We start from the raw sequence: 21447 nt of genomic DNA, 5'->3' as shown, positions 1-21447 counted from the left end.
TTCTTAGATGAAGGACACATTTGTCACTATGCCTTGGTCACAGCTGATTGCGTTGCAGACTTTATTAACAGACAATTTCACGACAACTTCTGTTTGTAAGAGTGACAACAACTGGTATAAATGGGCATGAGGAAAAGAGAAGTGCAATGTTCTGAGAACCTGAAAACATCCACAAGACACTGTTGTGTCTTGTGGATGTTTTCAGGTTCTCAGGTCTGCAGCACTGAAAAGAAATTGTCCATAAGAATAATTTTTCTTTTTACTATTCAAGTACGAGTATTGAGTATATTGATCACAATATACTTATGATAGTAAATCATACCGTTTCTGGTCAGACATTCTTTTTAGATTAGTGGCTACCCTCTCTCCCTCTCTCTCTCTCTCTCTCTCTCTCTCTCTCACACACACACACACACACACACACACACACACACACACACACAAACAGACTATTCAGTGAGATTTCTTATATTCAGAATCATGAATAATGATGGGTTAGAAACACATTTTTTAACTTTCCACATTCCTGCAGCTACACACAGACTAATCTGCCAAGGTCATGTAGATGCACACAAAATCCATTAAAACATTAAAACAGGAATTGTCATTACTCAAACTGGATTTCTCGTTCAAAATATTAATCAGACTTCTACTTTCATTATATCGTTAACTAAGAATAAAGATGATTTATTATTAGCAAGAGCATGTGTAGATAAACTCTGTTTTAGCACTCTGTATCATTTTAACCTAAAAGGCTGGATGTGAAGACCTTTTACCCTCTCTGAAGATGTGATGACAGGTAATACTCTGCCCCACCTCTCTCAACAATAGAGATGTAGATGATGCTAGCTCACAATAGACTTATATTATATGCATACCAATATCCATATATTTTACTATACAAGCACATACACACACCCACATAGAGTAAACTTATACATTTTGTATCAGTGCCAAAAAACCTGTCCATCACATTCACACTTAACAACTCCACGCTAAAGTAAACCTAATGCAAAAGAGCTGAAGGATGAATAACAGGTAAGAAGTAAAGGGATCCAGACAAGAATGAGTAAATCAAAATTGTGAAAAAATAACCATGACAATGGTTGATTGGTCACTTATGGGGCACAATTATTAGCTCACAATATCTAACTCCGAACTGTTATGTGCCATCTCCTTTTTCTTCTTGTACTATGAGGAAGAGCGTTGTAATCGATCTCTTCCAGTTTCATAACCACTCTGTGACCAAATTAATAGATTTATCATGTATTGTAAGTTTAAATCTACTAAATATTACATCAGCCCGCGTGTACGTATAATATACTGTTCTTGGTCTGTCACAGCTCCAAGCGTTGTACCTCATTGTTTTTCAGCCACAGGACTTGGACACGTTGTAGTAACTGAGCTGACCATGAACTCTTCTAGTATTCTAGTCAAATGTGATGTTAAAAGTTGTCTGAAATTAGTGGATGACGATCTGCACTCCATCGTTACAGTTGTTACATCATTTGACAAATTAATTTCCCTTTTCTTTGGAAAATTGTTTTATTTCCCTAGTGCTGTTAGTGTCGCTCTCTTGTCTGTGATTCTTATGCAAATGCAAAGTGTTGTTTGTCTGTTTGTCCTATGGCAAAGAATATAGTTTGTAAGTGCCCTTCAATTCTAGCACTTGCTATTTTCAGTAAACCTTATGCGGTAGTTGGAGATGGGTAATATAAAACACTTGTGTACTGTGGTGTGTGGTCACTTTTCTACATATCTCTAAAAATACAGATTTACTCCAAAAAACTGGCCACATTTCAACTGAAATAAGTACTATGCAGTGTATCCGGAAAGTAATAACAGTGCTCCAGTTGTTTTATAGGCCTTACCTGACATTATACCGTAGTGACACACACTAGATGACCCCACACAGTCATGCAAGTGCTTTCCTGAGGCCTCTGGCTATCTTTACTGCTCCTGTTTGGTCATCAGGAAACTAGCTTGTCTGCAAACATGAATGCTTTTGGCAATGTGGTGTACTTTGGAATAAGGCTGTAGTATGACAAAACGTGGTACAAGTGAAGTGCTGGGAATTTTTTCACTGTATCAAAATATTGATAACAAAAATTCAATTCAGTTTTATTTATATTTCACAGTTGCTTCAAGGCGCTACAATGATACAGAGTCTCCCTATGAGCAAGTGCTTTGGTGACAGTGGGAAGGAAAAACTCCCTGCTAACAGGAAGAAAACTTTGGCAGAACAAGGCTCAGAGAGTGGCAGCCATCTGCCACGGCTGGTTTGGGGTCAAGGCAGGAACACAGAACAAAGACATGCTGTGGAAGAGAGCCAGAGATTAATAATAAGTAATGATTAAATGCAGAGTGGTGTTTAAACGCATAGTAAGTGAAAAAGGTGACTGAAGGAGATATACTGCATCATGGGAAGCCCCCCAGCAGTCTAGACCTGTTGTAGCATAACTAAAGGAGGATTTGAGGTCACATGATCCAGTCCTAACCAGAAGCTGAAGCTAAAGGCTCTGCCTCCCATTCTACTTTTAAATACCGTAAGAACCACAAGTAAGCCTGCACCCTTACAGTGAAGTGCTCTATTGGGCTGATAGGGTACTATGGGGCTTTACATTCAGTTCTGGATTTAACCGGGAGCCAATGAAGAGAAGCCATTATAGGAGAAGTATGCTCTCTATTTCTTGTCCCTGTCAGTTCTCTTGCTGCAGGCTTTGCAGGGACGTTTTAGGACATCCTGATAATAACAAATTACAGTAGTCCAGCCTAGTTTTTTAAGCATCACAGGATGTTTCTAATTTTAGAGATATTGTGCAAATGGAAGAAAGCAGTCCTTCGTATTTGTTTAATATGTGCATTGAAGGACATATCCTGGTCAAAAATAACTCCAAGGTTCCTCACAGTGTTACTGGAGGCCAAGATAATGCCATCCAGAGTAAGAATCTGGTTAGATACCATATTTCTAAGATTTTCAGGGCCGAGTACAATAACCTAAGATTGGAGTGGTAAAGGAATCAAATATTTAGAACATATACTAGAAGGAACAGAATTTATTTCATTTGACAGACTAGTTACACAATATGGGATCAACAAGAAAAGATTTTTAGAGTATCAACAAATTAAATCCATAGTAAAAAAGAGATTTAAACCAGGTCAAGTTGAACTACAAACACCACCAAGTGTGGTTCAATTTCTTACTCTTAAAACCCCCAAATTACTGTCCAAAATATACAGAATGCTTTCTAAAACAGATGAATCAATATCACTTCCTATTGCAAAATGGGAAGCGGATTTATCAGTTAACTTAGACCAAAACTTCTGGTCTCAGATTTGCTTAAAAACCTTTCATCTAATTAGAAACCCCAGTCTTCAATTAATTCAATACAAAATACTACATAGAGTACACTATACAGGTCATCGGATGTTCAAGATGGGCTTTACGTCTACCAACAACTGCTCACACTGCCAAACCAATTCACCGGACAATTATATCCACGCTCTTTGGTTCTGTCCACCAGTTCAGAAGTTTTGGCGCGAGATATGTGAAGACTTATCAAAGTGTCTGAAATGTAACATTCCAACTTCCCCTTTAGTGTGTTTGTTGGGCAGCCTAGATAATGTCACTACGGAAAAGAATATAGCCCATATGGTTTTCACTGCCCTATGCATAGCCAAGAAAACAGTCCTCATGAACTGGAAAAATAAAAATAATCTTAATTCTAACCAATATAGAAATTATCTATTAGATTACATTAGTCTTGATACAGCCTCTGCCACCACATCAGATCAATTGCTCTGGGCTCCTTTGATCAGCTCCATCACCTAGTGGGGGTGGGGGGTCATAGTTTGGTCCCGCCTTCACTGTTGTGATGGGTGTGGGGCAGGGACGGGCTTAGGGCATCGGGGGGTTCCCCAGGAGCATCTTCCGTGGGGGGCTCAACCCGGGGTAGCGGTCATGGCCAATTAAGGGCTCTGTTGGCTCTTGGGTGACGGTTTCCTCGTGGCTGCGTGCAGCAGGGCTAGGGGAGGGTCTGTGCTGACGGACGTGGGTTACTGACCTGGTAGCCTGGCTGCCCCTGGGTGGGTCCGGGACGGGCATGAGGTTCTGGGGGCGCTCCGTCTCTGGGCCGGGGCCCTGGCCGGGCCTCAGGGGCTGGGTCCTGGTTGGTGTGTTGCCGGGGTTGTGGGCGGGTGGGTGTATGGGGGCCCGGCCCTGGCGCAGGGTGCCGCCGGTGCATTGAGCCACCTGGGGGGCTCTTCAACTGGTGGGGGAGGTTGTCACATCTTGCAGGAGCTTTCCTCTCTTCAGGAACTCTCTCTGCAGGAGGGGGAGATACAGGAGAGGTGGAGGAAGATCTCAGCCTGGGCGTCTATTGTCTAGTGTAGTCTGGAAGATGAGTGGATGATGGGATGGGATGGGATTCTCTGTGGTGGGGTCGGGTGGACTGTCCCGGGCTCTGTGGGGCCGGGCAGCGCTGCCGCGCTGGGCCCCGGTCCGGATGGGCCTGGGCCCCCCTTTCCCTGGCGGGTTGCAGAGTATGGGGGTGCCTACTGGGGTCAGTGGGGGAGCTGGCCCCAGGGAGGGGTTACTTGCCCCTCCCTTCCTTCCCTCCCCATCTCCAGCTGCCTCCTTCTTCCCGCTCCACCACAATCACCCACACATGCAGGGCCTTGGGGTAGGGGTGTGTCACCAGGGTGCAGGGGAGGCATCCCCCCCCTCTGTCCCCTTCTGGCTGCCTCTGCCTCAATTTTATCCCACACCTTAGACATTCACATTACTCACACTCTCATTACACATACATATGTCTTGGGGCTGGGCACGCCACACAGAATCCAAATTACCATCAGGGTGTACACCTCACCCCTGGCGTTGTTGCCCACCTCTCAATTTTAAATACACGTAGACATTGAGGGCTAGCAGGAGGGGCTATGCGCTTACCTGCTGCTCTGGCAGGTAGCTCCATGCCCTCCTGGGTTTTAAATGCACCTTAGAACACACATGCATCAAAGCTACATATGAGCGGGTGGAAGGAGGTTTGGAGTCTTCACACACCCCCGTTCTCTGCGGCGTGCTGGAGCGGGGAGGCTGGGAGGAGGAGTTGGCCGTCCGACTGGGGTCTGGAATGTGGGGCCTCCCTGCTGCTACGGAGTCGGGGCGGTCTGCTTCTCCCCACCGCAGGGAAAAGGGTAACACCACCTGGGTCTGGGTGCAGTTTCCCCCTCCAGGGGCAAGGGTACCCAGACCCGGTTCTTAGAGTACGCTTGGGGAGAGTGATTGTGTGTACAGCGTCTCTTTATGTCTGTCTCCACATTGGTTGAGTGTGGAATAATTGCTTATGAGAGCATGAGGGTGGGAATGGATGTTTGTATCTGTGTGTGCCTGTATGTCTGTGTCTATATGTCAGGTTGGGTATCAGACGCCACCTCTCTGGGGACATCTCAGGCCCTCCAAGGTTTGGAGGCCTATCTCCCCCCACCACTTCCCCTGCTGGTGGCGGACGCCCTCAGACATCGGTGCGTTGGTGGTTCTGTGTGTCCGGGGGTGGGCGCCCAGGTACACACCGGCTCACTCCTTGGCGGCTGCTTATCGGGGCCTGGAGCCTGGGGCTCGCTCGGGCCACTTCGGAGGCGGGGTGCCCTCGGCCTCTCGGCCCGGAGCTCGGTCACTCAGGCACAGCTGGCTGCCGGCGGAGCTCACGGGCACGTCACTGCAACCCCCCCTGGCTTCTGCTCCGCGGCTGCTGAGTGACCCCTCATCTGGGACTCTCCTCAGCTCTTTCTGGGATAGTGACGTGGCTGCCCCTCTGTTGGTCTTCCTTGGTCTCTTGTGTTCTGGGGGCCTCTGGATGTCTAGAGTTTTGATCTCCTCCATACCTGCGTCATGCCCTGGAGGACGGGGCAGTGGCCCCCCACACCCTCTAGCCAATCATTACATGAAGGAACCTTTTAAAAAAAAAAACCAAGCGTGTCCATGCTCACAGGTGTACACACAGGTGATCACACACACAAACTACACCCTTTTTGACTCCTACCTCAAAGCACACTGTGCGCTGTCGATCTTATGTGCTGCACAATAATGTTTAATATTTAGTATTTACTGACATATTCCCATAGATCATTGTGATGATGTTTATTACTCTCGTTTTCTTCTGCTTGCTTTCTTCTTTCTTTCTCAACAGGTGATCCAGGTGATCGATATATGTATTTTTTGTCTGCTTATTCTGTTGGTTTTTGGTTTTTTGCCCTTTTTCCCCGTCCCTCTTCCCCGCTGTTTTTCTTTCCCTCTTTCTTTCTCCCCTTTCCTTCCCCCAGTCAAGTCTGTCCCGTATTCAGCAAGTGAAAATAAAATAAACAATAAAAGGTGAATCAAATGGACCATTACGGCAAGGCTGGGATGGTCCATTTGGTAAAGTAAATCCGTTGGGCATCTTTCTTCGCCTTTAGACAATAATTCTGATGGCAAAAGAACCAAACGGGACAGGTTAAAAAAAAAAAAAAAAAAAGATTTTCAGGGTCGAGTACAATAACTTCAGTTTGATCTGAATTAAGAAGCAGAAAATAACACAGCTGACTTAAACGACTTGAGCATTGTGTTAACTATCTATATTTACAGGAAAATCAAAAAATATTAAGATGGTAAACAGGACACGGATACACATATAAAAACGATAAATGCTAGAGTTTCCAGTAGATTCAAGGCAAACACAGTTAAATGGGCTTCCAAAGACAAACGCTAACTATGGCTACAGGATGACAGTAAATGAAAAAATGGTGTATCACTTCTGATTTGGTTATAATTTATGTTACATTTTAGGATTTCACTTGACAAGCAGTGTTTGGCTTGCTTGTCCTGATGTAAGGTCACTGCTTGTATATGGCCAGTGTCAACAAGTAACTGAGGGAGGGAGTGCCAGTGATTAGTGTAGTGATACTGAAGGTTTGACTTCATTCCATATTTGTGGGAGGTGTTGAGGCTTGCTAGCTCAGCTTTTGCTGTGAGCTGTGATCTGTTCTTCCAAAAGAAATCTGCATTGATATAATATGATCTCTCATTTTTAAATAGATGTTTTTCATTCTTTAATTTGACTCCTTAATTCTGTTCCACAGGTGACAGCCAAGGGTTTCGCTCCACTGCTTCAGTTTGCCTACACCGCCAAGCTGGTTTTAAGTCAGGAAAACATCCATGAAGTAATTCTGTGCGCGGACGTCCTAGGTATCCATAATTTGGAGGACTCTTGCTTCCGATTTCTTCAAGCCCAGCTTAGGAATGACAGCCAACCTGCCCATAATGGTAAGGTGGAATACAACGATAATATCACAACAGAGAATCCAGTCTTTTCTGAGGAAATATCCTGTTATGATTCTGCAGACACAAGGCAGCAGGGCAGTCATGCTGTTGCTGACCTGCCGCAGTGTCCAAAATATAGGAAATATCAGGATGGAGTTTGTGATAACAAGCACAATGTAGAGAACCATCATATTAGTAATGACATCATTTCGGCTAACCATACCTCAATTAGCCCTCTGAGCTCACACTTCACCGACAGTAGCGCTGTTCCGCAAACACGTCTTACACCCTCCAGGATCAAAGAAGAACCCTGCGTATTTGAGGAAAAAGGAGATGAAAGGAATGACAGCAACTCAGACTTGTGTACTGAGGAGGTATTGGAGATGGAGTTAGAGGTAGAAGGGGTTCCAGTAGAAGATATGCAATCTTCCAGCCAAGTATCATACTCTTCCTGTTTGCGTTCCTACCTCCAGACAGGTGGTCTCAGCAGCATGCCAAGCACCACCATTCAGCAGCTACTAAGCAACCAACTGTCTCTAAATCATTACAAAGAACTGGTCATACAGAGACCACAAACGAAGAGGGAATCCCTGGATGAAGTTGACCTCAACACTGGCATTGCCAATGTGATACCAGCAGCGCTTACTGGTATAAGTAGAAACCTTGAAAATTCAGTGTCTAAGCATGAAGGGAAGCTGGACAGACGCAGTGTCATTTTCTCTTCTGTGCCTATCAAGCAACATATGCTGTCCCATACATATGTTGATGAGGCCATCTCAACCTTGATGCAGGAAGAATCCCTTCCCTCCAGTCAGTCATTCCTCATTACCAGCTGCCCTGTTTCAATGAAAACATCAGTGGACTCTCCTACTACTTCTAAATCATGCAACCAGATTTCCAGCCCCTGTGCCTCATACTCTCACCCAGAGGATGCAACCATTGGTAGCTCATCTTCCACTTCATCCCAGTTTGACTTTTCCTCATCGCCACAGTCAGGCTCAATTTCTGGACTTCCTCACTGCCTGGCTGGGATGGTGGAGCACAGGAATCCCCACAAAGAAGTAGTCCTCACTCAGGATTGCACAAAGATTAAATCTGAAAAGACATTCAGTGCTAGTCGTGGGAACTCCAGTGATGAATCAGGCTCTTTCTCAGAGGGAGACAGTGAAAGTGGCACCTCTAGAATCTCTGGACCTGAGGTTAGTATGGCTCTTTATTATACTCCATTAGCCAAAATGTCAGTGTGTTGGCACTGAGGTCATCTTGGAACTGTCTTTCTGGCATGAGAACTGCGTTAAAGCAGAACTGTATATATTTGGCTTAACAGCCTCAAAATTACTGGGATCATTGATTTAACCTTCACTTTCCTTGTCGGTCATTAATCACATTTGGAATAAGGTCACAAGGATGAAACAAACACACCTTTGTGGCAGTGTTTTGTGTCTTGTCTCCTGTCTTATGTCTTGCTGTTGAAGCCATTAAATCCCAAAAGGTTGATTCTCTTCATCTGGACGTAGCATGGCAGAGCAGTAGGGTGGTGCAGGACAGAGGACAGAGAGAAATTGGTAAGGTGTGCGATAGGAGTGACAGATTGTTTCAAGGTGGTAGTAACATTACATCAGGGATCTGCTCTCAGCCTCTTCTTGTTTGCAGTGGTGTTGGACAGGTTTGCAGATGGGGTCAGGCTTCGTGGAATATGATGTTTGTAGAAAATGCTCTGGATGCTCCAGAAAAGAAGAGGAATGAAAGTCAGTAGAAGCGAGACAGAATACCTGTTGAGAGGGAGGCAGGTGTAAAACTGACGATGTCAAGAGCAGAAGTAGAGATAGTGAAGTTTGATGAATTTAAATATCAAACTGCACAAAAGAGGCAAAGAAGGCAGGATGTACATGGGTGTGCTGCCCACATCTCCCATCTGCTGACTAGGGATGGGTACCGGTATCGGGTGCCATTATGGCACCGGTTTTGACATAAATGGTAGTAACCAGACCGAAAAGCAGCGCACATTTCGGTGCTTTTTTTTTCATGACATGTCATACACTTTGGATTCTAGCCGATCATTTTACCTTTACAAGGATAGTAGGCGGGCCCAGGTACGTACGTTCTTTTAGAGCAGAGCTACAGATTAAAAATGCCCAAGGCGAAGCGGTCAAAAGTCTGGCTGTACTTCACAGCAAAAGATCCAAACTCAGCAGCCTGCAACAAGTACTTTAAACCCCACGCCCCCAGTACCGGGAGCAAAAAGGAGGAGATCATGTTTAATTGGTTATAACACGGGGTGAGAAATATAAGTCCAGATATGTGTGGTATCCACAGAAACCTCTGAATCTCAGCTAAAATCTCATATAAACCATTTCTACAACCACCAAACTCAACGAAAACAAGCCATGATTAAACGAGCAGTTATGTAAATGCGCACAAGTCCGCTAAACAAACAAGGCGAACCAGAAATTCTCCAGACTTCATGTAACCGGCTAAAGATAGGCTGGTTATCTTTCAGAGCTATCACCAATTCCAAACATCAAGTTTCACCACACTCTGACCAAAATTCACTGAATCAGCCGCAAAAGAAGACCACAAAAACACACAGCAGCGCAAATGCGCTAAGACAGAAATTGGCTTACCGTCCAGATTTCCTCCATTATTTTCGCCGGTAGCCGCTGTACTGGCGGCACTCCGTCTCTATTTCACTCTTCTGTACCACCTTTAGCAGTCAGTCCGGCAACATGCATTTGAAACGCGAGCAAGTCCAGGCTCTTTTCTTGCAAAAAAGATGTTTATTGAAACTTTGAATTTACATTGGCTAAGGGTAAACGTAAATACAGTAAGATCATAATTCACGTCGGCAGTAATGACACCCGGTTACGCCAATCGGAGGTCACTAAAATCAATATTGAATCGGTGTGTAACTTTGCAAAAACAATGTCGGACTCTGTAGTTTTCTCTGGTCCCCTCCCCAATCAGACCAGGAGTGACATGTTTAGCCGCATGTTCTCCCTAAATTGCTGGCTGTCTGAGTGGTGTCCCAGAAACGATGTGGGCTTCATAGATAATTGGCAAACCTTCTGGAGGAAACCTGGTCTTGTTAGGAGAGACGGCATCCATCCTACTTTGGATGGAGCAGCTCTCATTTCTAGAAATATGGACCAATTTATTAAACCCCCCAAAATATGACTATCCAGAGTTGGGACCAGGAAGCAGAGTTGCAGTCTTACACGCCTCTCTGCAGCTTCTCTCCTCCTGCTACCCCCCCAAAAACCCATCTCCATTGAGACTGTGTCAGCTCCCAAGCAGACAAAAAACAAACTAAAAACCAGCAATAAACAATTTAAACATAAAAAATCCCAAAGAAAGAACAATAGAGTATCCACATCTGAACCAAAGAGTAAAACAGTGAAATGTGGATTATTAAATATTAGGTCTCTCTCCTCCAAGTCTCTGTTAGTACATGACTTAATAATTGATCGACAAATCGATTTACTCTGCCTTACAGAAACCTGGTTGCAGCAGGATGAGTATGTTAGTTTAAATGAATCAACACCCTCGAGTCATTCTAACTACCAGAAATCTCGAAGCACAGGCCGAGGGGGCGGTGTGGCAGCAATTTTCCACACCAGCCTATTAATCAATGAAAGACCAAGACAGACTTTTAATTCATTTGAAAGCCTGATGCTTAGCCTTGTCCACCCCAGCTGTAAAACTCAGAAACCAGTCTTACTTGTTATTATCTATCGTCCACCTGGGCCTTACACAGAGTTTCTCTCTGATTTCTCAGACTTTTTATCTGATTTAGTGCTCAGCTCAGATAAAATAATTATTGTGGGTGATTTTAACATCCATGTAGATGCTAAAAATGACAGCCTCAACATCGCATTTAATCTGTTATTAGACTCAATTGGCTTCTCTCAAACTGTAAAAGAACCCACCCACCACTTTAATCACACTCTAGATCTTGTTTTAACATATGGCATAGAAACTGAACATTTAACAGTGTTTCCTGAAAACCCTCTGCTGTCTGATCATTTCCTGATAACATTTACATTTACAATAATTGATTACACAGCAGTGGAGAGTAGACTTTATCAAAGTAGATGTCTTTCTGAAAGTGCTGTAACTAAGTTTAAGAATATAATCCACCCACTGTTATCATCTTCAATGCCCTGTACCAACATAGAGCAGAGCAGCTATCTGAACGCTACTCCAACAGAGGTCGATTATCTTGTTAATAATTTTACCTCCTCACTACGTACGACTCTGGATACTGTAGCTCCTGTGAAAACAAAGGTCTCAAATCAGAAGTACCTGACTCCGTGGTATAATTCTCAAACACGTAGCCTAAAGCAGATGACTCGTAAGCTGGAGAGGAAATGGCGTGTCACAAATTTAGAGGATCATTATTTAGCCTGGAGAAATAGTTTGCTGCTTTATAAGAAAGCCCTCCGCAAAGCCAGAACATCTTACTATTCGTCACTGATTGAAGAAAATAAGAACAACCCCAGGTTTCTCTTCAGCACTGTAGCCAGGCTGACAAAAAGTCAGAGCTCTACTGAGCCAACAATCCCTTTAACGTTAACTAGTAATGACTTCATGAACTTCTTCACAAATAAAATTTTTATCATTAGAGAAAAAATTACCAATAATCATCCCACAGATGTAATATTATCTACAGCTACTCTTAGTACCATTGATGTTAAGTTAGACTCTTTTTCTCCAATTGATCTTTCTGAGTTAACTTCAATAATTAATTCCTCCAAACCATCAACGTGTCTTTTAGACCCCATTCCTACAAAACTGCTCAAAGAAGTCCTGCCATTAATTAATTCTTCAGTCTTAAATATGATCAACCTATCTCTAATAATCGGCTATGTACCACAGGCCTTCAAGCTGGCTGTAGTTAAACCTTTACTTAAAAAGCATCTCTAGACCCAACTGTCTTAGCTAATTATAGGCCAATCTCCAACCTTCCTTTCATATCAAAAATCCTTGAAAGAGTAGTTGTCAAACAGCTAACAGATCATCTGCAGAGGAATGGCTTATTTGAAGAGTTTCAGTCAGGTTTCAGAGCTCATCACAGCACAGAAACAGCTTTAGTGAAGGTTACAAATGATCTTCTTATGGCTTCTGACAGTGGACTCATCTCTGTGCTTGTCCTGCTAGACCTTAGTGCTGCGTTTGATACTGTTGATCATAATATCCTATTAGAGCGATTAGAACATGCTGTAGGTATTACAGGTACTGTGCTGCAGTGGTTTGTATCATATCTGTCTAATAGACTCCAATTTGTTCAAGTAAATGGAGAGTCGTCTTCACACACTAAGGTCAATTATGGTGTTCCACAGGGTTCAGTGCTAGGACCAATTCTATTTACATTATACATGCTTCCCCTAGGCAGCATCATTAGAAGACATAGCATAAATTTTCACTGCTATGCAGATGACACGCAGCTCTATCTATCCATGAAGCCAGATAACACACACCAATTAGTTAAACTGCAGGAATGTCTTAAAGACATAAAGACCTGGATGGCCGCTAACTTTCTGCTTCTTAATTCAGATAAAACTGAGGTTATTGTACTCGGCCCTGAAAATCTTAGAAATATGGTATCTAACCAGATTCTTACTCTGGATGGCATTACCTTGGCCTCCAGTAATGCTGTGAGGAACCTTGGAGTCATTTTTGACCAGGACATGTCCTTCAACGCACATATTAAACAAATATGTAAGACTGCTTTCTTCCATTTGTGCAACATCTCTAAAATTAGAAATATCCTGTCTCAGAGTGACGCTGAAAAACTAGTTCATGCATTTATTACTTCCAGGCTGGACTACTGTAATTCTTTATTATCAGGATGTCCTAAAAACTCCCTGAAAAGCCTTCAGCTGATCCAAAATGCTGCAGCAAGAGTCCTGACAGGGACTAGAAAGAGAGAGCATATTTCTCCTGTTTTGGCTTCCCTTCATTGGCTTCCTGTTAAATCCAGAATTGAATTCAAAATCCTGCTCCTCACATACAAGGTCTTAAATAATCAGGCCCCATCTTATCTTAATGACCTTGTAGTGCCATATCACCCTATTAGAGCACTTCGCTCTCGCTCTGCAGGCCTACTTGCTGTTCCTAGAGTATTTAAAAGTAGAATGGGAGGCAGAGCCTTCAGTTTTCAGGCCCCTCTTCTGTGGAACCAGCTTCCAGTTTGGATTCGGGAGACAGACACTATCTCTACTTTCAAGATTAGGCTTAAAACTTTCCTTTTTGCTAAAGCATATAGTTAGGGCTGGACCAGGTGACCCTGAATCCTCCCTTAGTTATGCTGCAATAGACGTAGGCTGCCGGGGATTCCCATGATGCATTGAGTTTTTCCTTTCCTTTCCTTCCTTTCCTTTCCTTACATGGCAAGACTCGGTCAAAAAACTGTGTTGCTTCCAGCTTATCTGACTCCCCAACTACGTAACTACAGTGTGCCGGAAGCCCAAAATACTAAAAAGCGCATTAGAATGTCGCACTTCTATATTCTTATACCTTTAACAAAACAGTATTTTGAAATTAACTAGAAATTATATTCTTAACATCAAACATGTATATTTCTCCTCTAATCATTTTACCAGTACCAATAAAATTAACCTTTAATTGGCTCTTACATCATCCGGCCCCTAATTGGTTAGGTGGGAGAACTAAACAATTACTAACTTACACATTAATCCTTAAGAGCCATCCATTCATCCATCCATCCATCTTCATCCGCTTTATCCGAGGCCGGGTCGCGGGGGCAGCAGCCTAAGCAGAGAAGCCCAGACCTCCCTCTCCCCAGCCACCTCCTCCAGCTTATCCGGGTGAACACCAAGGTGTTCCCAGGCCAGCCGAGAGATATAATCTCTCCAGCGTGTCCTGGGTCTGCCCCGGAGCCTCCTTCCGGTGGGACATGCCCGGAACACCTCACCCAGGAGGTGCCCAGGAGGCATCCTTGTCAGATGCCCGAACCACCTCAACTGGCTCCTTTCGATTAAGAGCCAACCTAATTGTAATGTCCATGAACAACATTCTTTCTCTTCATCGCTCGGATGAAGCCTCCTCCAGAAGACACAACTTGTTAACGGGTCTTTCGAGGATGTTGCTTTTAGTTTTTACTTTCAATCTTCGGACTATTCCACTTGAGTCTGGCAACGTCTCAACCACTCTCCCCATGAGCCAGGAGTTGCGTGGAGAAGAACTGTCCACCAGCAGCACAAGATCTCCGACCATGAAGTTTCTTCTCGGTTTCAGCCACTTCTGGCGCTCTTGCAGAAGTGGAAGATATTCACGAGTCCATCTGGTCCAAAACAAATCTGCCAGATATTGAACCTGTCTCCATCTTCTTCTGGTGTATGCATCATTTTTGTTGAAGACACCTGGAGGCATGAGGGGCTGTGACTTAAGCAGCAACAGATGGCTCGGCGTTAAAGCTTCAACGCCATTTATGTCATCTGATACACTTGTGAGAGGTCTGCCATTAATAATGCTTTCAATCTCACACATTATCGTATGAAGACAATCTTCATTTGGCACTTGTTCCTTCAAGAGAGCGCTGAGAATTCGACGCACTGTTCGAATTTGTCTCTCCCAAACTCCACCTTGATGTGAAGCAGCCGGGCTGTTAAAAATCCACTTTATACCTTTTGGTTGTAGGACTCTTTCTATTTTGTCGTTATCCAATCTTTGCATGGCTTCCCTCAACTCCCTTTCCGCTGCCACAAAGTTTGTGCCATTATCTGACCTCATCATGGTAACTTGACCTCTTCTGCAGATGAAACGTCGAATCGCATTGATACAGGAGTCTGTGTCAAGACTGTCTGCAACTTCAATATGTACAGCTCTGAGAGTGAGGCAGGTAAACATGACACCATATCTTTTGACAGTACCCCGGCCCCGCTTGACATCAAATGGGCCAAAGTAGTCAACACCAGTGTTCGTGAACGGAGGTTTGTCTGGTAGAAGACGGTCTTCAGGTAAGTCTGCCATCCTCTGCTCACCAACCCTTCCAGAAATCCTACGGCAAATTTGACATTTGTTGATTATCTTTCTAATTGCTGAGTTGGCTTGTGGAATCCAATACCTGCATCGCAACTGCGCCAGCACATAATTGCGACCACAGTGACCAGTTCGTTGATGGATGTCTCTCAAGATGATTTCAGAGACTTTGCTGTGTTTAGAAAGAATTGCTGGTTGTTTAGCATTTTCTGGCAAGCCTGATTTATTGAGTCTGCTGCCAACTCTCAGCATCCCATCTCGCAGAACTGGGTCTAATTTGAACAGCTGGCTGCTACAACTGAGCTGTCCTCCCTTCTGTAGGATTTTGATCTCCTCTCCATCATGTTGTTTCTGGCTGAAGCGAACAATTTCTGACTCGGCAGCCTCAAGATCCTCCAAAGCAAGTGCTTTCTTTCCCATTGCAGATTTAAATGTCTCCATGTGCACTTGCAACTTTAACCTTTGCTTTTCAGGATCATTTTCATTTTTCTGGACTATGTTCGAGTAATTCAATTCAATTCAATTTTATTTATATAGCGCCAAATCACAACAAAAGTCGCCTCAAGGCGCTTTATATTGTACAATAGATCGCACAATAATAAATACAGAGAAAACCCCAACAATCATATCATATGACCCCCTATGAGCAAGCACTTTGGCGACAGTGGGAAGGAAAAACTCCCTTTTAACAGGAAGAAACCTCCGGCAGAACCAGGCTCAGGGAGGGGCGGCCATCTGCTGCGACCGGTTGGGGTGAAGAAGGAAAACAGGATGAAAGACATGCTGTGGAAGAGAGACAGAAATTAATAACAGATATGATTCGATGCAGAGAGGTCTATTAACACATAGTGAGTGGCTGGAAAGGAAAAACTCAATGGATCATGGGAATCCCCGGCAGCCTACGTCTATTGCAGCATAACTAAGGGAGGATTCAGGGTCACCTGGTCCAGCCCTAACTATATGCTTTAGCAACAAGGAAAGTTTTAAGCCTAATCTTGAAAGTAGAGATAGTGTCTGTCTCCCGAATCCAAACTGGAAGCTGGTTCCACAGAAGAGGGGCCTGAAAACTGAAGGCTCTCCCTCCCATTCTACTTTTAAATACTCTAGGAACAACAAGTAAGCTTGCAGAGCAAGAGCGAAGTGCTCTAATAGGGTGATATGGTACTACAAGGTCATTAAGATAAGATGGGGCCTGATTATTTAAGACCTTGTATGTGAGGAGCAGGATTTTGAATTCAATTCTGGATTTAACAGGAAGCCAATGAAGGGAAGCCAAAACAGGAGAAATATGTTCTCTCTTCCTAGTCCCTGTCAGTACTCTTGCTGCAGCATTTTGGATTAGCTGAAGACTTTTCAGCGAGTTTTTAGGACATCCTGATAATAAAGAATTACAGTAGTCCAGCCTGGAAGTAATAAATGCATGAACTAGTTTTTCAGCATCACTCTGAGACAGGATATTTCTAATTTTAGAGATGTTGCGCAAATGGAAGAAAGCAGTCTTACATATTTGTTTAATATGTGCGTTGAAGGACATGTCCTGGTCAAAAATGACTCCAAGGTTCCTCACAGTGTTACTGGAGGCCAAGGTAATGCCATCCAGAGTAAGAATCTGGTTAGATACCATATTTCTAAGATTTTCAGGGCCGAGTACAATAACCTCAGTTTTATCTGAATTAAGAAGCAGAAAGTTAGCGGCCATCCAGGTCTTTATGTCTTTAAGACATTCCTGCAGTTTAACTAATTGGTGTGTGTTACCTGGCTTCATGGACAGATAGAGCTGCGTGTCATCTGCATAGCAGTGAAAATTTATGCTATGTCTTCTAATGATGCTGCCTAGGGGAAGCATGTATAATGTAAATAGAATTGGTCCTAGCACTGAACCCTGTGGAACACCATAATTGACCTTAGTGTGTGAAGAGGACTCTCCATTTACATGAACAAATTGGAGTCTATTAGATAGATATGATACAAACCACTGCAGCGCAGTACCTGTAATACCTACAGCATGTTCTAATCGCTCTAATAGGATATTATGGTCAACAGTATCGAACGCTGCACTAAGGTCTAGCAGGACAAGCACAGAGATGAGTCCACTGTCAGAGGCCATAAGAAGATCATTTGTAACCTTCACTAAAGCTGTTTCTGTGCTGTGATGAGCTCTGAAACCTGACTGAAACTCTTCAAATAAGCCATTCCTCTGCAGATGATCTGTTAGCTGTTTGACAACTACTCTTTCAAGGATTTTTGATATAAAAGGAAGGTTGGAAATTGGCCTGTAATTAGCTAAGACAGCTGGGTCTAGAGATGGCTTTTTGAGTAAAGGTTTAACTACAGCCAGCTTGAAGGCCTGTGGTACATAGCCGATTATTAGAGATAGGTTGATCATACTTAAGATCGAAGAATTAATTAATGGCAGGACTTCTTTGAGCAGTTTTGTAGGAATGGGGTCTAAAAGACACGTTGATGGTTTGGAGGAATTAATTATTGAAGTTAACTCAGAAAGATCAATTGGAGAAAAAGAGTCTAACTTAACATCGATGGTATTAAAAGTAGCTGTAGATAATATTACATCTGTGGGATGATTATTGGTAATTTTTTCTCTAATGATAAAAATTTTATTTGTGAAGAAGTTCATGAAGTCATTACTAGTTAACGTTAAAGGGATTGTTGGCTCAGTAGAGCTCTGACTTTTTGTCAGGCTGGCTACAGTGCTGAAGAGAAACCTGGGGTTGTTCTTATTTTCTTCAATCAGTGACGAATAGTAAGATGTTCTGGCTTTGCGGAGGGCTTTCTTATAAAGCAGCAAACTATTTCTCCAGGCTAAATGATGATCCTCTAAATTTGTGACACGCCATTTCCTCTCCAGCTTACGGGTTATCTGCTTTAGGCTACGTGTTTGAGAATTATACCACGGAGTCAGGGACTTTGGATTTGAGGCCTTAGTTTTCACAGGAGCTACAGTATCCAGAGTCGTACGTAGTGAGAAGGTAAAATTATTAACAAGATAATCAACCTCTGTTGGAGTAGCGTTCAGGTAGCTGCTCTGCTCTATGTTGGTACAGGGCATTGAAGATGATAACAGTGGGTGGATTATATTCTTAAACTTAGTTACAGCACTTTCAGAAAGACATCTACTGTGATAAAGTCTACTCTCCACTGCTGTGTAATCAATTATTGTAAATGTAAATGTTATCAGGAAATGATCAGACAGCAGAGGGTTTTCAGGAAACACTGTTAAATGTTCAGTTTCTATGCCATATGTTAAAATGAGATCTAGAGTATGATTAAAGTGGTGGGTGGGTTCTTTTACATATTGAGAGAAGCCAATTGAGTCTAATAACAGATTAAATGCGATGTTGAGGCTGTCATTTTTAGCATCTACATGGATGTTAAAATCACCCACAATAATTATTTTATCTGAGCTGAGCACTAAATCAGATAAAAAGTCTGAGAAATCAGAGAGAAACTCTGTGTAAGGCCCAGGTGGACGATAGATGATAACAAGTAAGACTGGTTTCTGAGTTTTACAGCTGGGGTGGACGAGGCTAAGCATCAGGCTTTCAAATGAATTAAAAGTCTGTCTTGGTCTTTCGTTAATTAATAGGCTGGTGTGAAAAATTGCTGCCACACCGCCCCCTCGGCCTGTGCTTCGAGATTTCTGGTAGTTAGAATGACTCGGGGGTGTTGATTCATTTAAACTAACATAATCATCCTGCTGCAACCAGGTTTCTGTAAGGCAGAGTAAATCGATTTGTTGATCAATTATTAAGTCATGTACTAACAGAGACTTGGAGGAGAGAGACCTAATATTTAATAATCCACATTTCATTGTTTTACTCTTTGGTTCAGATGTGGATACTGTATTGTTCTTTCTTTGGGATTTTTTATGTTTAAGTTGTTTATTGCTGGTTTTTAGTTTGTTTTTTGTCTGTTTGGGAGCTGACACAGTCTCAGTGGAGATGGGTTTTTGGGGGGGTAGCAGGAGGAGAGAAGCTGCAGAGAGGCGTGTAAGACTGCAACTCTGCTTCCTGGTCCCAACTCTGGATAGTCATATTTTGGGGAGTTTAATAAATTGGTCCATATTTCTAGAAATGAGAGCTGCTCCATCCAAAGTGGGATGGATGCCGTCTCTCCTAACAAGACCAGGTTTCCTCCAGAAGGTTTGCCAATTATCTATGAAGCCCACATCGTTTCTGGGACACCACTCAGACAGCCAGCAATTTAAGGAGAACATGCGGCTAAACATGTCACTCCTGGTCTGATTGGGGAGGGGACCAGAGAAAACTACAGAGTCCGACATTGTTTTGGCAAAGTTACACACCAATTCAATATTGATTTTAGTGACCTCCGATTGGCGTAACCGGGTGTCATTACTGCCGACGTGAATTATGATCTTACTGTATTTACGTTTACCCTTAGCCAGCAGTTTTAAATTTCCTTCAATGTCGCCTGCTCTGGCCCCTGGAAGACAATTGACTATGGTTGCCGGTGTCTCTAGCTTCACATGTCTGAGAACAGAATCGCCAATTACCAGAGTTTGACCCCCGGCGGGTGTGTCGCCGAGTGGGGAAAAACGGTTAGACACATGAACAGGTTGGTGGTGTCCCTGGGGCTTCAGTTTAAGACTATGCTTCCTCCTCACCGTCACCCAGCCGCCCTCTTTCCCCAGCTGCTTGGGGTCTGCCGGGGAACAGCTAGCGGGGCCTACGCTATCTTCGGCTGCACCAGCTACAGGGGCCTGGCTGGCTACGGGTAAATGAAGGGTGCGAAGCCGAGTCTCCAATTCAGTAATCCTGGCCTCCAGAGCTACAAATATGCTACATTTGTTACAGGTATCATTACTGCTAAAGGAGGCCGAGGAGTAACTAAACATCTGACACAATGAGCAGGAAAGTGCAGGAGGGACAGGTGAAAGTAGCCATGGTGCTAACGAGTCGGCTATGAGCTAAGCTAAGCTAGCGAAACAGTACAGAGACAGTGAGTGAATACTTTGGCTATAAATTAGGCAGTGAGCACACAGAAAGGGTGATTCAGATGAAGCACGTTAAGATTATACTATGAAAAAGGGATGTATCAAAAGATTTAAATTAAATTGCTAAGCAGAAAAGCTACTCAGAAACACCACTGTGTTTGAGCAGGAACAGGAAGTGATACTATACCGCAGAGCGAGCGAACACCAAGTGACAGCGTCACTGTGAGTAATGTTTTCTTTCTTCCTTTAACATCCACAGCACCTTCCTTAGCTTCATTATCCAGGCCACTGCTCTTTTCAGTTTAGTCCAGTCTGAATAGTAGTCAATGACATGTTTCATCGGTTCCATGCATTCCTCAACTTTCAGCATATTAACCGTTGCTGAAGTCTTGACTTCTGGATCATCTTGAAGGTTTTCCTTCTTTCTCACTGGCTGTTCCGGCCATTCATTTTCATCTAGAAGATAGTTCGGCCCGTGAATCCATGAACCTCCTTCTAGCAGATCTTTTGGCTTTAAGCCTCTGCTTGCTTGATCTGCAGGATTTTCTGCCGATGTCACATACTTCCATTGTAATGGCTTGGTTGCTTCTCGAATCAGTGAAACTCTATTTGCAACCAAAGTTTTGAAGCGAGATGTTTCGCTATCAATGTAGCTAAGCACAGTTGTGCTGTCTGTCCAGAAGACTGATTGTTGCAGAGGAACTTGAAGTTCTTGTCGCAGTAATCTGTCCATCCTCACTGAAATCACTGCTGCAGTCAGCTCAAGCCTAGGAATTGTGACTTGCTTGAGCGGAGAAACTCTTGATTTCCCAATGAGAAAGGCGCAATGTCTCTTGCCATGTCTATTTTCCATCAACAGGTAAGAGACAGTTCCATATGCATAATCTGAAGCATCGGAAAAATGGTGCAACTGTGCAACAACGGTGCATCCGAAACCTGTAGGCTTTAAGCATCTACTCACATGGAAGCTGCAGAGGAGTACAACGTCTTCTTTCCATTTTTTCCAAACTTTTGCATGCTTTTCGTTGATCTCCTTGTCCCAACCATGCTGCTCTTTACAGAGATCTTTCAACAAAAGTTTTGCAGGCAAGATGACTGGTGCTAGAAAGCCAAGAGGGTCATAAATTGAATTAATGACTGACAAAATGCCTCTTCTGGTCATTGGCTTGTCTTGCAACCT

The 21447-nt window shown here is 43.5% G+C and overlaps 1 protein-coding gene across 1 annotated transcript in view; it reads left to right on the top strand.

Moving 5' to 3' along the window:
• The window catches only part of LOC102083216 (transcription regulator protein BACH2), a 37650-nt gene that overhangs the window by 4492 nt on the left and 11711 nt on the right, over positions 1-21447 (top strand). The window contains exon 3 of the mRNA XM_025901127.1: positions 7114-8493. Coding sequence (XP_025756912.1) covers positions 7114-8493 — 1380 coding nt within the window. The remainder of the gene's footprint in view (positions 1-7113; positions 8494-21447) is intronic.

Source organism: Oreochromis niloticus, linkage group LG19 (genome assembly GCF_001858045.2).
Source record: "Oreochromis niloticus isolate F11D_XX linkage group LG19, O_niloticus_UMD_NMBU, whole genome shotgun sequence".
NCBI lineage: Eukaryota > Metazoa > Chordata > Actinopteri > Cichliformes > Cichlidae > Oreochromis > Oreochromis niloticus.
This window is presented reverse-complemented; position numbering and strand designations above follow the sequence as displayed.